The following is a 15,434-nucleotide window of genomic DNA, read 5'->3' as shown; positions in this document are numbered from 1 at the left end:
AAAATCCTAACTATACACACCCCTAATTCTACATTATGTTAAAAAAAACAACAACACTAGTATCCAATTAGAAAAACAAAGCTGCTATATAGCGATTTGAGTGCCAACAACTGCTTCTGGAAAAAGCCTGCAGCGGAGAACCATGTCCTTAAGTACACCCACAGGAAAGACCAGACACTTTGCTGGACAGACACAAAAACAGGCTTACAACTCTTCCAGAGAGGCCTGGCTTTTAGTGAAAAGGCTGTGTAGCTGTTAAGCTCTGGCAGCCCCGCAGACGAAGGGATGGAGAGGCAAGTAAATGCAGAGAGGTGCTCGGACTAGCAGAGAGCAGCACAGAAAAGCACAGACCACAGATACACACATGCACTTACAGATTACCCAATGCATGCTTCTGAGTTATGTTCATGAGCAAAGATGGGAGGTAAGAGCGAGCTGTTGTGACCTTGACATGACACTTCCATACTAGGGGTCAACATGATGGTGTCTCCCGCTACTGAACAGCTTGTGCATGCAATTATCCATAGGACAAAGTGCTTAATGCAACATGTGAGTTACAACAGGCTGCTAGTTTCAGTGAGACTGAAAGAGGGACAGGAAATAAAGAGGTAGCACACCAGAGCATGAGGTTAAGAAATCCTGAGAGGGAAGGTGGCTGCTCCAATCGCAGCTCAATCACCCTCCTCTCATCCAGTAGTAACCAATAGAAAGACAGGAGCGAGGAGCTAGCGGGAGGTGGTGTGTGCGGCTGTGCGTATCAGAGCGCAGCATGTCGCCCTGAGGGTGGCTGTGATGTAAGAATGGGCCCTGCTGATTTATATACACAGACAAGTGCTCAAGACTGTAAATAATGACACACATACACACACACGCAGTCACGAGTCAAATGTGCTCACACACACCCATTACCATGCATACACTTGGCAGTTACTGAGCCCACACGCAATTACCAGTGTCCTAACACGTGCCCACACACACAAACGTATATAACGCCAGAGGCTTCGTGCCAACAGAGGGCTTCACTACACTCAGTGAAGCCACGTCACCAGCAGCACCAGAGGAAGCCATCCTCTGCTCTTTCACTCTGAGCCCTACACACAGCCTTGTCAGCATGAAACAATGTGAAAGAGCACACAGATACATTATACAGATGAAGGGCTAACAGGCACAAGTACCTGCTGCTTCACCAACTGGTTCATGTAATGAGCAAATGTCATGGGAAGAGAAGAGCTGCACAAGTGATAAAATTACAATCTTTGTTCATTTCCAAATAAATCCTGCACCAGTTGCAGACAGACAACCCCTAGCCAGTTCAAAATGAGTCCCTTTATAGAGTGCCGCAGGGAGGATATCCTTTGTAGACCGACCTGGAAGTTAGCATCACTCTGGTTCCCTCGACAAAAATCCAATAGGATTTTTCCACTGGATTAGTGCAGAAAATAAGCTCTGTGGTGAACAAAGGTTTACGATACTTACACATTATGTTCAGCATAATAATCTTCACAAATTAACACCACTGTAATGCAATTGACAGGAGTAAAAAGCTAATGCTAGGCTATAAAAGAACTAGACCACAGTTGTACTGCCTTGTTTCATGCATCTATCGAAAACCCAATTAAAAAAAAAAACTGACTTCCAGACATGCTAATGTGCCAACTCATTTCTGGGTATTAGGACTCATTCTTGCAGCACTCTATTGTGTGCAATAAAGGACTCTACAAAGGTGTTTAGTCTTTTTTCACACAAATCATGTTTCCAGTTTTGGTTTGGTTTGCCATTTTCATGGGCATGTTGTAAATATTATTTTTCAAACTTGTGTGCAGTCAATACAAGCTTCCACATCACTGGCAGAATTTCCATGAGCAATACTGCAGCTTTTTTCTGACCTTTCGCTTTCAATATGTACAAATCTGACCAATTTAACTGCCTGTTAAGTGATTTTTTTAAGCCAGAATCTATTTGCAAAATTGCTTCACACTTGATGCAAGTGGGCAAGCACACTGGAATTTCACCTCGGAAATATTCACAACTTCGTGCAAAATTTTTAGCGTCACTGTTGATGTGTAAAGGCCTAAGAGTCTACAGCTAAGTAAGTGGCTGTGTATAGCTGAACTTGGGCACAATGGTGCTTTGAGCTAAACGTTAATGTCAGCATGCTAACATGCTCAAAAAGTAATCAAAATTTATTCATTAGGACAAACCCCTTGAGACATGTCTCATTTTCGAGGGGGTGATAATGTTATCATTTTGATGTCTAGCAGGTATAATGTTTAACATGTTCACTATCTTATTTTGTATTTTAATTTTGTTTTGTTTTAATTAATTTTGTTTAAATTTTTGTTGTAATTCAACATGAATGTCTTTGCCAAATTTTATGGTAATTCATCCTACAGTCATCCCTCAAAGACAAAGACCTGGGCTCATTGAAATAAAAAATTTCAAAATTTCATTACAATCCATTTAAAACTTGGGATATTGCTGCTAGCATGCCTGGAAACTGTAAGTCCAGCACACAAATAAGCACCCTAAATACTTTACCAAGCCTTTTCTGGAGTGTCTAAAAACTGCAGAGGGGAATCATAACTTTAAAACTAAAACGGGGAGTTCCAATTAATCTGGCTTCCCTTATGACTGGATCTAACTGACTACTGCAGCCCTCAATAATCCCAGTGCTGCTATAAAACTATGGAAAGTATGCAGGGTCATCTACACTGAACACTAGAGCAATCCGTGTCCTTCTGATATGGTCTGATAGTCACTGTAAAAGCCAGGGACATTGATACTAGTGGAGAACAGGCAATGAATGATGGGGCTTAGTGACAGATTAAACCCTACCTGCTTCTTAACAGAGAGGGGGAGAGGAGAACAGTCAGCCAACACACTCTGGGCTTTCTCTAACTTTTTTTTCCCTTCTCGTTCACATGCCTTTCCCTTCTTATCTGCCACTGAATGGAGGAAGAGTGCCAAGACTGCAGGCTTCACATGTCATTCAAGGACAAGTTAAAGCTTCCAATTAGTTTTTAAATTTATTTGAGGATTCTTTGTGACGAGGTCAGCTAAAGTTTGGTAAAGGTTTGGCAAATTAAAATTCATATTAATTATTATCTTTGAATAATCTAACTGAAGGGTTTCTCATGTACATGCACACACAGAAGCACATTTTAGTTGTGTAACAGGGTCTTGCTGGCCATGTAGAGCAAACTAGGGCACAGTTTGAAGCCAGAAGGCTTAGTGATCACATCCAGTGACGGTGGTCAAATGACTTCCATTCAAACTGACAGCAAAATGGTCGGCATTATTATTGATCTGATGGTTTAAAAAGATCTATTGTTTCCGGCTCTATATGGCTGTCAACTCTGAGAGAAAACAAATTATACTATTCACAGAATTGTTGATCCAGTGATGGATCAGCAATAGCGTGGCTTTTAAGCAAATTAAGCAGCAAGCTGTATCTACTGTATGCATTTATACTCATCCACTCATCTATTTACCCATGCAACTGCCCATCTCCATGCTTTTCATCAGATTTTCAAACCACTCCAGCTCTAAGGAGTCAATAAATCCTTTCGCTGGATTGAAAAACAAATGGATTGTTAATGTCAGTCATTAAATGAAACCATGAATCCGCCCATAAGGTTGGAAGCAAAACCAAAGACCTTAAGTCTGAAAAATTAAGTGGTCCATCTCTGGAATTGCATGTTTTCATGTTTTTTTTTCCTTCCCTCGTCTTCAATTGCCAGAAATAGCCCTCTCTCTCCCTGTGGGGAAGGTATAATTACATCAAAGGCACACAGACGGGGGTGGTGCAGCTCTATTTCTGAATAAACCCATTATGGGGTCAATGATCTATGTTTAATTAGGAGTGTGAAGCAATTCTTCATTAGTTATTAAGGTGGATTTGGATTTTTTTCTTTAAAATCCTCTTGACAAAAGCTCTAGATCACTGGATGATGCCAAAATATATAAACCATGTGCAATGTGAGGAAATGCATTATTTAAACCTGCTCTTAGCAATATTTTTACATATCCCTCAGCTCTGCTGTTTTAGCCTCTTTCAGCTCACGATTTTGGTTTTATTGCATGCAAATGTACAGTTTTGGTTCAATGCAAACACTCTCATCAGCAGCTTTTACCCCTACTAAACCCACTGTACAAACAGCAGCCAGAGTTAACAACTAGTTGGTCAAAACAGTGGAGAATCTAGCTGCTAAAAAGAGACAGATATTTCTCTTATGAGTGTGTGGAGACCAAAACAGAGCTAAAAGTAGAGTGAATACTGGACTTCCATTCATCAGGTGGTCAGACTATAAATGAATGATAACGTCGCTCTGGGTTTGCTGGATGTGTAAATAAGGTGTAACTAATAACTGTTTGACACCAGATATGCAATAACAGTTAGCAACTTTTATGTGATAACATATCAGTGGTCTGTTCAAAGCTCGTTTTTGTTGCCTCAAGTGGCCCAAAAAAATAAAAAGCAAATACAAAGTGGCCACGTTATTACAACCCCGCCTTGTTTATCTAAAACAATTCTTCATTATTAAGGTTTTTGTGGCTGTTGGCACTTATACTTTGGCTACACATGAAGCTTTGTCCAAAGGAATGCTCACCTTTACGTTTAAAGCTCATTTTACTCTGGGCAAAACCCCACTAACACCCACTGACACCTGACTTTCATCTTGAGTGGGAAAGGGTCCAATCAGCATCACCCCTTTTCTGAGGAGGCAATGAAGGACTGTCAACCAGCTGTAACTTCTTTTTCTCAGCTACAGATTCCATCCCTGTCCATTCAAACAGCGCATGATCATGTTCCAAATTAGTCTGCATTGAGTTTTAAAGACAGACTGAAATAAAAATAGAGCCACCATTACATTATCACTGGCCTCCATGCTTCTCTCTGGTGTTTACTAACCCTTTTTTCTGGCGCGTTTGTAATGAACGTCCAACAAAAAGGAAACGGAGGCAAACTGACAATGAGACAAGAATCAATGGTCTATTTCTAGCAAGTTTCCCGTATTTTAGGAACCCACATATACATACTCATTCTGGAGTGAAAATGGTATAACTAACTTCTGATAACGTTACAATGGCGTGTGGTGCAGTTATTTCAGTTTGGTTCATTTAGTCAACAATGGCATGATGAGAGCTGTCTTTCCTACGTGACTGCTATATGAGTGGTTAGCAGTAGCACTGTTTCATGATGTGTTTAGGTATTTGTCCATTATAAAGCTATGTGCCCTTCTGACAGTATTAATTTCATGTTATGGAATTTTTTTCATCTCAATAAGAACATGCATATACTGCAAGACTGGATATATCCATTTCCCAGCCCAGCTTTCGTCTGTCTGCCAGGGGTTGGCGGTTTGGCCTGACTAATAGGAAGCAGGGCAGACAGATGGTATGGGGGGGGTTTCATTTCAGGCTTTGTGAGGGCCCTTTTGTGAGGCAGCACTTTTTGAACACAATGTTGGCCCTTTGTTTGCATGCAGTGCTTGAGTATGGAGCCGCATTCCTCGTCATGCTGCATAGCCGGTTCAGTGTTAATGTCCACTACTGTCTACTGATCCTCATGTAAACTCAACACTGTCAGCGGGCACATTTACACACACATTAGCTGGGTTGGTGCCTCAACTGCTTGTTCAAGAGTAACTAAACCAAGGGGTTTAAAATTTCACACTATGCTCGCTTCTTGTGAGCAAGCAGGTTCCAGGAAGTCTCTCCTTTTCCCTTCATTCTGCTCACTTCACTGTTCCAAGAACCTGAGCTGTGTAAAAAGCCTTTTGATGGAGAGACGTGTAACTCAATGAGCTGTACGCACTCAGTGATAGCTAGCTGCGATGACGAGGCAGGAAATGAGCTCCAAACAGGGAGTCACACAGATGCAGAAATGTGTGGGTGGTACACTCAGGAACAGGGGAGCACTGACACAGACTTCTCACACAGAAGCAAGCAGGTCAAATACAGGTGTTTTTATATTTTCTTCAATAGCACAGAGGACAGCTACACTACTTTAATGTCAAGGTAACCCTAATTATTGTTTTGAAATGTCACAAAAGGTTTGCCATGATCATTACAAGAGCTACAGGCTAAAAGACAAATTTCACTGACATTTAGGAAATTGCATTAACATTTGAACATGGGTTTATTTGAATAGAATTCATTAAAGCTAATATAATAGCTTTGCTTCATATTGACTCAAAATCTCAGCATGAGTACAGCTGAGCACACTCTGTGGTACTCCAACACACAGTCATTCATGTGTGTGTGTGTGTGTGTGTGTGTGTGTGTGTGTGTGTGTGTGTGTGTGTGTGTGTGTGTGTGTGTGTGTGTGTTCATGCATGTACATCACACACAGATCCAGCTGGTAGCACTAGTGGCATACTTAACCCGAATTACAAAATAAAAGCAGCCGGCTTTAATAACTGGACACAACTTTGAGCACAATCTAAATCTGACTGAAGCTTAGTTTTGTTTTATAAATCCCCATTTGAAATCTGTGGTATTTAGCTAGATATTTTTAAACATATGTATTTGCTTCTGTTACTATAGTTTGGAGTCCCTGTGTCAAATTCACATTTACCAGACTATAAATATATAAAGACTTAAAAGGAGTGTATTTTTTGGCAATATGGAAGCTATCATTATATTGACATGCAGCAGACAGTAGATAATGTTTTTGCAGATCATCATGAGGTCACAGTCAAGCTGACCTTTGACTTTTAAGGTATAAAATGTCTTTTTTTTTATGGCCAAAAACATGTTTTGTGAGGTCACTGTGACCTTTGACCACCAAATTATATTCTCGAGTCCAAGAGCACTTTTGTGCCAGATGTAAAGAAATTTCCTCAAGGTGTTTCTAAGATTGTACAAAATTTTATGAGAACGGAACAGACTCCTTATCCTCATTTCCAGACAGGATGTTCTAGCAACTACTTTGCTGTAGGGCTGCATGATTCAATGGAAGAAAAAACACAAGGATCACAATTTTCTCACATAAGATTTGAGATCACAATTTTCATTTCACTGCAGTCGCATTTGTCAGCCTCAGACACCTTTAGACATTTCTGACACTGTATCAACATATGCATATAACTAAAGTAAGGTTGTCAGATGTACCTATGATCACTAAAATCTAATCAGTTCATCCTTGAGTCCTAGTGGACATTTATACTAAATTTGATGAACTGCCCTCCAGGTGTTCCTGAGATATCACGATGAGATCACATCGTAGTGACCTTGAACTTGAGCATATTGCCTCTGGCCATGGCTATCACACAAAATAGGATAATTTTACTTCTTTTTTGTTTTACATTAACAACATGCACACACTCGATGGTACAGAAAAAGTCACTGAACACTACCTGCTTGTGCTGCAAGCCAAAATTATTTATTATATTGTTATAACATGCAGTATCAAATAAGTATTTAAGTGTTGATACTTTTGACAACCTTACTATAGTTATACTAATATTAATACTGTGTCATAAAGCTATTAAGGTGTTAAGACGCTGACAAATGTGATAGCAATAAATATTTGATTAAGATGAAGAGAAAATCGTGATCTCAAATATTGTGTCTTTCCCCCATCATGCAGCCCTTCAGAAAAATAGATGCTAGAACATCCCGTCTGGACAGTGAGGAAGAGATCACTATCTGGCAACCCTGGGGGTGAGAGAAACTCAAACTGGTGTAAAGTACTGACAGTCGGGTTACTGAGTCAGCCTCTCTGGCATGGATGAAGATGGTTATGGAGGTGTGATCCAACACGTGCCTTTGCTGCGTGGTGTTGAGATTTACGCAGCAAGAAGGCAGACAGATAATGCACGGCACACGAACACAATGGGACTGTGAGAACGCTAAAAAGGGGCTCAATAACAAAACAACAAAAACAACAGAGGAAGTGGTTTCCTGGGGTGGGAGTGATATGCAACTCAGATGAATAAAGGCTGAGGTTTGGTTTATTTTAGGTAGTCTGTCATCCAGGTACAAAGTATTGTTGCGTAGCGTGATGCGAGACAAACAGGAGCAGCAGAAACAGAGAGGAGATGAAACAGAAATAAACACGTTGCGATATGGTAATCTGATTTATCTGATCTTTCTCTGGTGCTCCCACTCCTCTTTCTCAGAGGTTCACTCATAGGTCATTTAAAACAGCAATAAACCCCAGCTAAGTGCACTGAGGGCAAAGCTGGCCAAATATACTCACTCTTGCATGAGTGGCAGAGACATGCCAAATTACACAACAGCACTACTGACTTCCTATAACAACTTATTTTGAGACGCATTTCTTGTTCTGCTGCCTTGTTAAGTTTCACTGTAATCCAGACTAGAGCCAAACCAATGTATATCAGTATATCTCTTCCACCTGTGTATTAAGGCAAACCTGCATCCTTTCTCCCTCTCCTCCATCTCTGTTGTGTTCTTCACTCCCCAAGGTCTGTCCATAACCCTCCCCGCTGACCCTGCCAGTGACCTCTGGCAATAGTCAAACCTACTTACTGTCCTCCATGATGACTCAATAACCAATGAAAGCTCTTGTCAGCACAACAAGCCACACAACAGTGTTTAATTTAATACAGGGCTGCACAGAGATAGCACGGGGTTTAACTCCTGTCACTCAGTCTCCAAAACAATATTAATGTTACTCTTAAAGAAGACAGGCTGTCTCCAAGCTGGCCATGTCAAGATAAGTATGACATAAATTCTGTATTTCATGGCGGGCTGGCTGTGAGCAGAGGCAAGTCTACAAAAGTGGTATCATTAAAAATAGTGGCTTACATAAATTCATTGGAAAGATAAGGGTATATTCAAATTATAGCAGTATTAAATTTAAGTGGGTCAAGTCCATTTTGAGGCTGTTTTCTAGTCCAACTTGAGTATAAGACTCTAAAATATGTTTTAATATCTTAATTACTATCTTTATGTATTATTTATTAATGTTTTGATTCCACATTCATAAATAAATTATTTGAAAAGGCGACATGATAGTGTGAAACCTACTGTCAGTTTTCCAGTAACAAAGGGGTTACAAGGTGTTGCAACTCCAGTGCTTTAACCGAAACCCTCTGTGACCTCCACAATCTTGGGGTCAGAGCTTGGGATTGGATTTTAACGGTTAACACTTTTTCTTTGAGCTCAACAACATCTATGGAAAAAACAGGCATTGAAGACTGAGGGACAACGCGATATGGACCCAGTGCTCCCTTTCTCTCCCTCCCTCTTCCTCTGGGCATTTCTCAGACTTCACACCATGCTTCCACATTCTCCCTGCCAACACACAGCAAGGGGATGTGTGTTTGGATGTCTTAAAAGACACTCTATATCCGTCTAATGTGGTAAAACGTCTCGGGCTGGCAGTACACTCAAAACAAAATCACATTTGGTGCTTTTTTATGTTGCTGCTCGAGACTTTGCAGCTGGCAAATCTTGGTATATGAAGTGTGACTTTAATACTGTTTTGCACCAAAAGTAGTGTGCATATGCAGATGTTTTTAGATGTGGCTAAACCTGCTAAAAATAGGTGATTTGACACCACATCAGTAAATACACACCATCAAGTGGGTGTAAACTCCACTGTGCTGGGCTGATGCACCAACCAGTGAATGTGTATGGATGAAAAAGGAACAAAAGTGTCACAGAACTTACTGACAGAGATGAGGAGTTTTCACTGTCCCTGCCGACAAGGGACACATCCAAGTGTCATGTTTACATCACTGATGCTGAGCTGGAGCAAATAAATACCCATGACTACTGCAGAGTCATTTGGCCTGCCAATGAATGCAAATTGTACCTTTTCCCACTGAAGACAGTGTTTTTCTGTCCAGTGTAAAGGGGGCTTAAGATAGCATTTTTGCACATCTTGCCTCTCAAATGTGTACATTTTAAACAGACATTTGTATTGTAGTTTGAACAGGAGAAACAAATCTTCTCAAAAGCTATGACATTTGTCAACCTCTCACAAACACAAGCTAATTACATATTTTCTGTCTGCAATGTTTAACAGCCTGCGCCTGTCTCATTCTCACCTTTAAATGAAGTAGTTACTCACAAAATTCATTTGTTGAAGACAAAAGCGGGATTAGGCTATGACAACATCTTCACTAAATGAAAGAAGACAGGATTCCCTGGGGAGGTGCATGTGATTACCACTGTGTGTGTGTGTGTGTGTGTGTGTGTGTGTACTCAAAGACGCATACAGATCAGCTCAGTCTCAGAGGTGATTCACAAATGAGAGGGCATGTAGAGGAAGGAAAGTGACATGGTCCTTTGTAGCCCAAGACAGTCACAGCCTTGCAGACAAAGATGCTCAATAACCTTGCATGAAGACAACAATACACAGAGTGACTTCTTATCTTTTACCTGATAACTTTGTCTAGTCATGAGAATATAAATGGAACTAATTTACTACACAAGTTACTACACTAATCACTATAGTGTAGTAACTTGGCTAACAAACTTAGACAAAGGCAGGTGAACACTGCATGTAACATTTTTTTTAAACAATTAATCTAATGATTTCCTCACTGGAGTAATATGCAGTCTGGCAATGTATTTTTGCATCAGTGTGGGGCGAGAAAAATAACTGAAATGATCTGTAGACTGTAACAACAGTCTGTAACATTGGTTTAAGGCATTTTCTCCTCACACATGCCTGTTAATTAAACATTAAATAAAAAACAATCCTAGAGGATGCACACATTTTAAGTCAAAATTACCAACAGAATATATAATCCAAATATATCATGCTTCAGTGATGACAGTCAGTAAAAAGAGATGGTGCAGTCTTGCTGCTGCTGCTGCTGCTGCTTGACAAAGCACTCTGGTGCTTTCCCTTTAAGTGATCATGCAGAGCAGTTGTGCTGCTGTGATCAGTCATTTCCAATTTGCAGAGCTTATAGACAAGCATACAGTTGTGTTTTGGTCTAAAACTCTCCCACACTTTAGATAACTGCGGGTGAGGTTTGTTAGCTGCAGCTTGTTCTCCGGGTGATTCAATGCTCTGACTGGGTGTAGCAGGTTATTGCAATGCATTGACACACATGCAAATCAACAGATTTTCGTAATCTACATCGATGAATCGCCAAAGCCCTAGTCATGAATACAAATGCTTAAGGATCAAATGTGGGAAACATGTAATACAATTTATGATGGGGTCCAAAAAAGGTTCCCAATGGGCCACAAAAGCACAGTAAGTGCAACTGATGCAGAAGCACTGTATTAAACCCCAGACGTCTTTATGTATTCAGAATGTCTTCTTCCAAAACAGTTCTCATCCCAAGTAGAGCAGCCGCGTGTCACTGTAAGCCTGTCTACCAGCACACGCTACCAAGAACACCAGCTTAGTGAGTGACATAACATTACATCACAGAAGGATGACCTCACTAACACACTGTTATCTGGAGCCATTCAAAAATATCACTGTGCATGCCTTCCTAATACAATGTTGGGAAGTTCAGTCATTGACAAATGTCAAAGGTCAGGGGAGAATTGTTTAAGTCCACATCAGTGTGACTTACAAGGTGGAAAGTCTTGTTTGGTCTAGAGATGTCCAAATGCCATTTTTCTCCTTTCCCATATCAATTCTGATACACACACTTTGCATACTGGCCAATACTGAGTACAAGTCTGATGCAATCCACTGCGTTAAAAAATGTTTATGCATTATCAGCAATTTCTAACAGCTGTATACTACTAACTCTGCATGTACAGATAAGATAAGAAAATGTCATACATCACAAGATACTATGTGCCCAACAGGTAGGCTAAATATTCTTCAAACAAGGCTTGTTGCAGCCTCAGACATCAGACGCAAACAGTGGCCATGCTAGCAACTAGTCCAGCTGCCTGTAGAACTGTCTGCTAGTTTCCTTCTCTCCCCAACTGGCGGAATCATCTTTGACTTCCCAGAAGCTGCAGATATTCATGCCAAGCCAGCGCATGCGACAATGAAACTCATCATTGACCCTAAAAGCTTACATCTGGGCCCACCTACAACACAGAGCTGGCCCTCTTAATCCCCTCATGTGGCGACATGATAAAGGCATGGATTAAAAGCTAGCCAGTCATTCAGTCAGTCAACACTGCTGCCTGGCTGCATACTTGCATTATCAGCCCTACTGCTTCACTCACCCTTTACTGCACTGGACAAGCAGAAATCAGCAGATGCACCAGGCCAGACTGTGGTCGTATATGTCTGTAATGCAGTGTGCCATAAGACCCAGTGTGCCTCGTGATCTATAAATAGGCTTGAGGCAACCTTCTGTCCCAGTGGATATACACTAAAGTGGTTGATTAGACAAATGCAGTGACAATGCATAGTGCAATGAGTATTTAAATTTATATAATGGGCAGATTTCTGCCACAATGTATTTAGAGTGCCTATTATCCATTACTTAAGCTCTGCATTATATGAATTAAAAACAATACTTTGCTGTAATTATTCAGAGATGTCCCTCTTAGGTTAAAATGATCCCTGTAGTACATGTTTCTCTTTATATTAACACATACTCTTTAAATTAAAATGGATTACATAAACCTCTGTTGACACAGAGACACAAACACATCACTCTTATTATTAATTTAAATGGTACTGGTAGAAATAAAAGCATTACATAATGATCACTGTTCTGATTACAGCTTTGCCTTGGTCTCAAAACAGTATAGCGCACTTAGGAGAGACAGGATTATTGTCTGGGCATAGTATTGACTGCATCCCATCTGACTTGTTCTGTCCCTCGGTTTCACCCTGACAATCACCCCATCTTTTTGGTTTTCTGTCCAATTGTTTGCGGTGAAAACACACTTAATTATTTTGCATTCACGTCACAGCAGGAGCACAAACTGGCCAAAACCACTGGGTTCAGCCCATTTTTTAAATTAAAATTTTTCAGATTTAGACTTGTTAAAGCCACATGCCTGCAGGAAGTCAATAAATCAAGAGTCTCTCACCACCATGCACATATCTAAAATCAATTCTTAAATCTGACTACCACTGATAAAGTGCACTACAGTGACCACAGGCTATAAATCACTGTCTACTGGTTAGAATAACTCTGATCAGAGCTGGAAGCTTCCTCAAAGGATCTCTTATCAAAAAATGTTCTTTCCTTGAACATTGCCCTTCATATTCACTAATCAAGTGTTGAGAAGTGTTGAGTGAGAAATACAAAGATAAGATGCATTTAAGGCACAACAAGCACAGCCAAGCTGTTTTTGTTTTTATTATTTTTATGGATCCTTGCACAACAAGAAAGACATGCTAAGTCAGCCTGACCTCTGAATTAAGCCACAAGGGCAGGAACTCCCTTCACTGAAGTCTAGGTAATCTACAGGCTAAATCAGGCTTCAGAAAACTAGGTGACAGGAGTGCCCCAGGGTCATGGATTACTGGCTGCTACTGTTATGTCTGAGTTAGAGTTAGATCACACACCTTGGGTGGCACTGCATCAGTCAAACTAAAATTATCAGGCAGGTTATGTGTTTAGCAGCGAACTGCAAGTACCGTTAAAAACAGTCTGGCACACAGGGAAGTTTTTTTTTTTTAAACTGGGGTCCTGAAGTTGGTTGTGGGGGATTCCCAGCAAAAGGAGAAACAGAACATTTTAACTTTCATCACATTTTTTGAACGCTAGAACAACATAGTGGAAAAGGGGGAAAGAGGGGTGGGATTCTTTTAGACAAAAGGGGGTCCATGGTCTAATGCGCATCTGTTGAAGTGGATCCTTGACATGCAAGTTTGGGAACCCTGACCTAAGGCACCGATAACTTTACTGTATCTAACTCACGTTTGCCAAATAAGTTGACTGAGCTCTCACTAAACAATCGTACATATTTGCAAGCAGACTGCTGCAACAGGATACTAGGGGTGTAAGAAAATATTGCTCCACTTGACAAAGATTTGTGGCAGTGCTTAATTCTGTGTTGTGTTTAAACTCCCAGCCACTAGGTAGTGTTATTATCCATCTTCACTGTTCTGACTGCATTAAAAAGAAAATCTTTTAAAATGAGATTTAATGTGTGTGTCTTGCTATCACAGTATATCAAAGTATATTGAATCATGATCCCTGTGTTCTGATATGATCATATTGCCAAATTCTTGCAAATACCCAGCCCTATAGGAGAGCACTTGTCATATGAATTTAAGTTAATAATTACTTTGTAGAGCCAGACAAATATATCGGACAGCCGACTGATATTGGCCTAGCACAGCTGTATTTGTCCACTCAGTATTAGTATACGTTTTGATATATTTTACATAATATAGATTATTTCTATTTTTACATTATAAGTCAGAATTTTATGTGTATTTACAAGAATATTTCAGAATTAAAATCATTCTTTTTTAAATGTATAGTTATTAAAAAAAGGATAAAGCATAGCAGTCAAAGCTTACTATTTCAGTAACCTGAATATGGCCCGATATACGAGAATTGTTTTACACTCTATAATTGGTATCGGTCCCATACATTCATTATCAGTCAGGCCTTATTACATTCTCTGTTTTATTCTACTTCTTGCTGCTCAAGTAAGAATAGTAGGCTAACTGTTACTGCAAACTAGGTAAGACAGCAACTTGTGCTTTCATTTAACTGACGGACTGAAATCTTAAAAACTCAATCTCAACCAAACTTGTGTGAACAGTTGTACACTTCTATCCAGCTTCTGAGTTCATGTCTTTAAGATTTCGCTATGTCAGCCAAAATGAAATGGGTACACCTATTTCTAAAAGCATGTTTAGCCATTATTACAGCCTCAACAGTGTTATTAGCACAGGAGACCGTTATTAAAAGCGTTAACTGACACAGCTGAACCAGTTAGCCTGTTAGCATCGTCACACAATGCAAGCTTTCCCAGCGAGCTTTCACTGCGGCGAGGTGCTTGGCTCAGTGGTCCAATAACACGGAGGATATGGCAGCTATGGAGGAAAAACGTTGGCTGGCTCACCTTCTTCATCCGCGGTGCTTCGGCCACGGTACCGTCACGGTTGACAAAAGCCTCTCCGCCGTTCTGCTGCGGGTCCGTCCGCTTCATAGCCGAAGCCTGCGGCATCTTCGCGGGGTTCGGGGTGAGCAAGCCTTCCCCGGCTTTCGCGGAGGGCTCCGCTGTGGGGGACGCAGCGGCGGAGGAACCGGCCTCGTGGGGCTCGTTCCTGGCGAGGTTCTTGCCTTCCGAGGTCGGTGTCATCGGGGAACCGGCCGGCAGGTCTTTGCCGCTGGGGACGTCTTTGAGTTCGACCTCTGCCATTTTCGCTGCCACAACCTGGACTGACATCGCTGCAGTTTCACAAAGTCCTTTTTCCAACACAAATAGCGAGTCGAGCGGATGTGAGCGGAGCAGCAACGGTGGCCAAGTGTATTGTGGGTCTTGTAGTTCTTCCGAGTAAAATCCTTTGGAGGAGACCACCTTCATTTTTTTAATTGAACAAATTTCATTAT

General features: G+C 40.8%; 1 protein-coding gene across 2 annotated transcripts in view; it reads right to left on the bottom strand.

Moving 5' to 3' along the window:
* Positions 1 to 15,339, bottom strand: part of ahcyl2b (adenosylhomocysteinase like 2b) — a 52,842-nt gene extending 37,503 nt beyond the window's left edge. The window contains exon 1 of one of the 2 annotated variants that reach the window (XM_084710563.1): positions 14,944 to 15,339. In XM_084710563.1, coding sequence (XP_084566689.1) covers positions 14,944 to 15,270 — 327 coding nt within the window. In that variant the 5' untranslated portion in view covers positions 15,271 to 15,339. The remainder of the gene's footprint in view (positions 1 to 14,943) is intronic. The other variant, XM_084710564.1, reaches the window with a different exon arrangement.
* Positions 15,340 to 15,434: the final 95 nt, after the last annotated feature.

Source organism: Lutjanus erythropterus, chromosome 22 (genome assembly GCF_056507025.1).
Source record: "Lutjanus erythropterus isolate fLutEry1 chromosome 22, fLutEry1.hap2, whole genome shotgun sequence".
In the NCBI taxonomy this organism is placed as follows: Eukaryota; Metazoa; Chordata; class Actinopteri; order Lutjaniformes; family Lutjanidae; genus Lutjanus; species Lutjanus erythropterus.
Note: the sequence above shows the minus strand (reverse complement) of the source record. Positions and strands in the feature narration are given on the sequence as shown.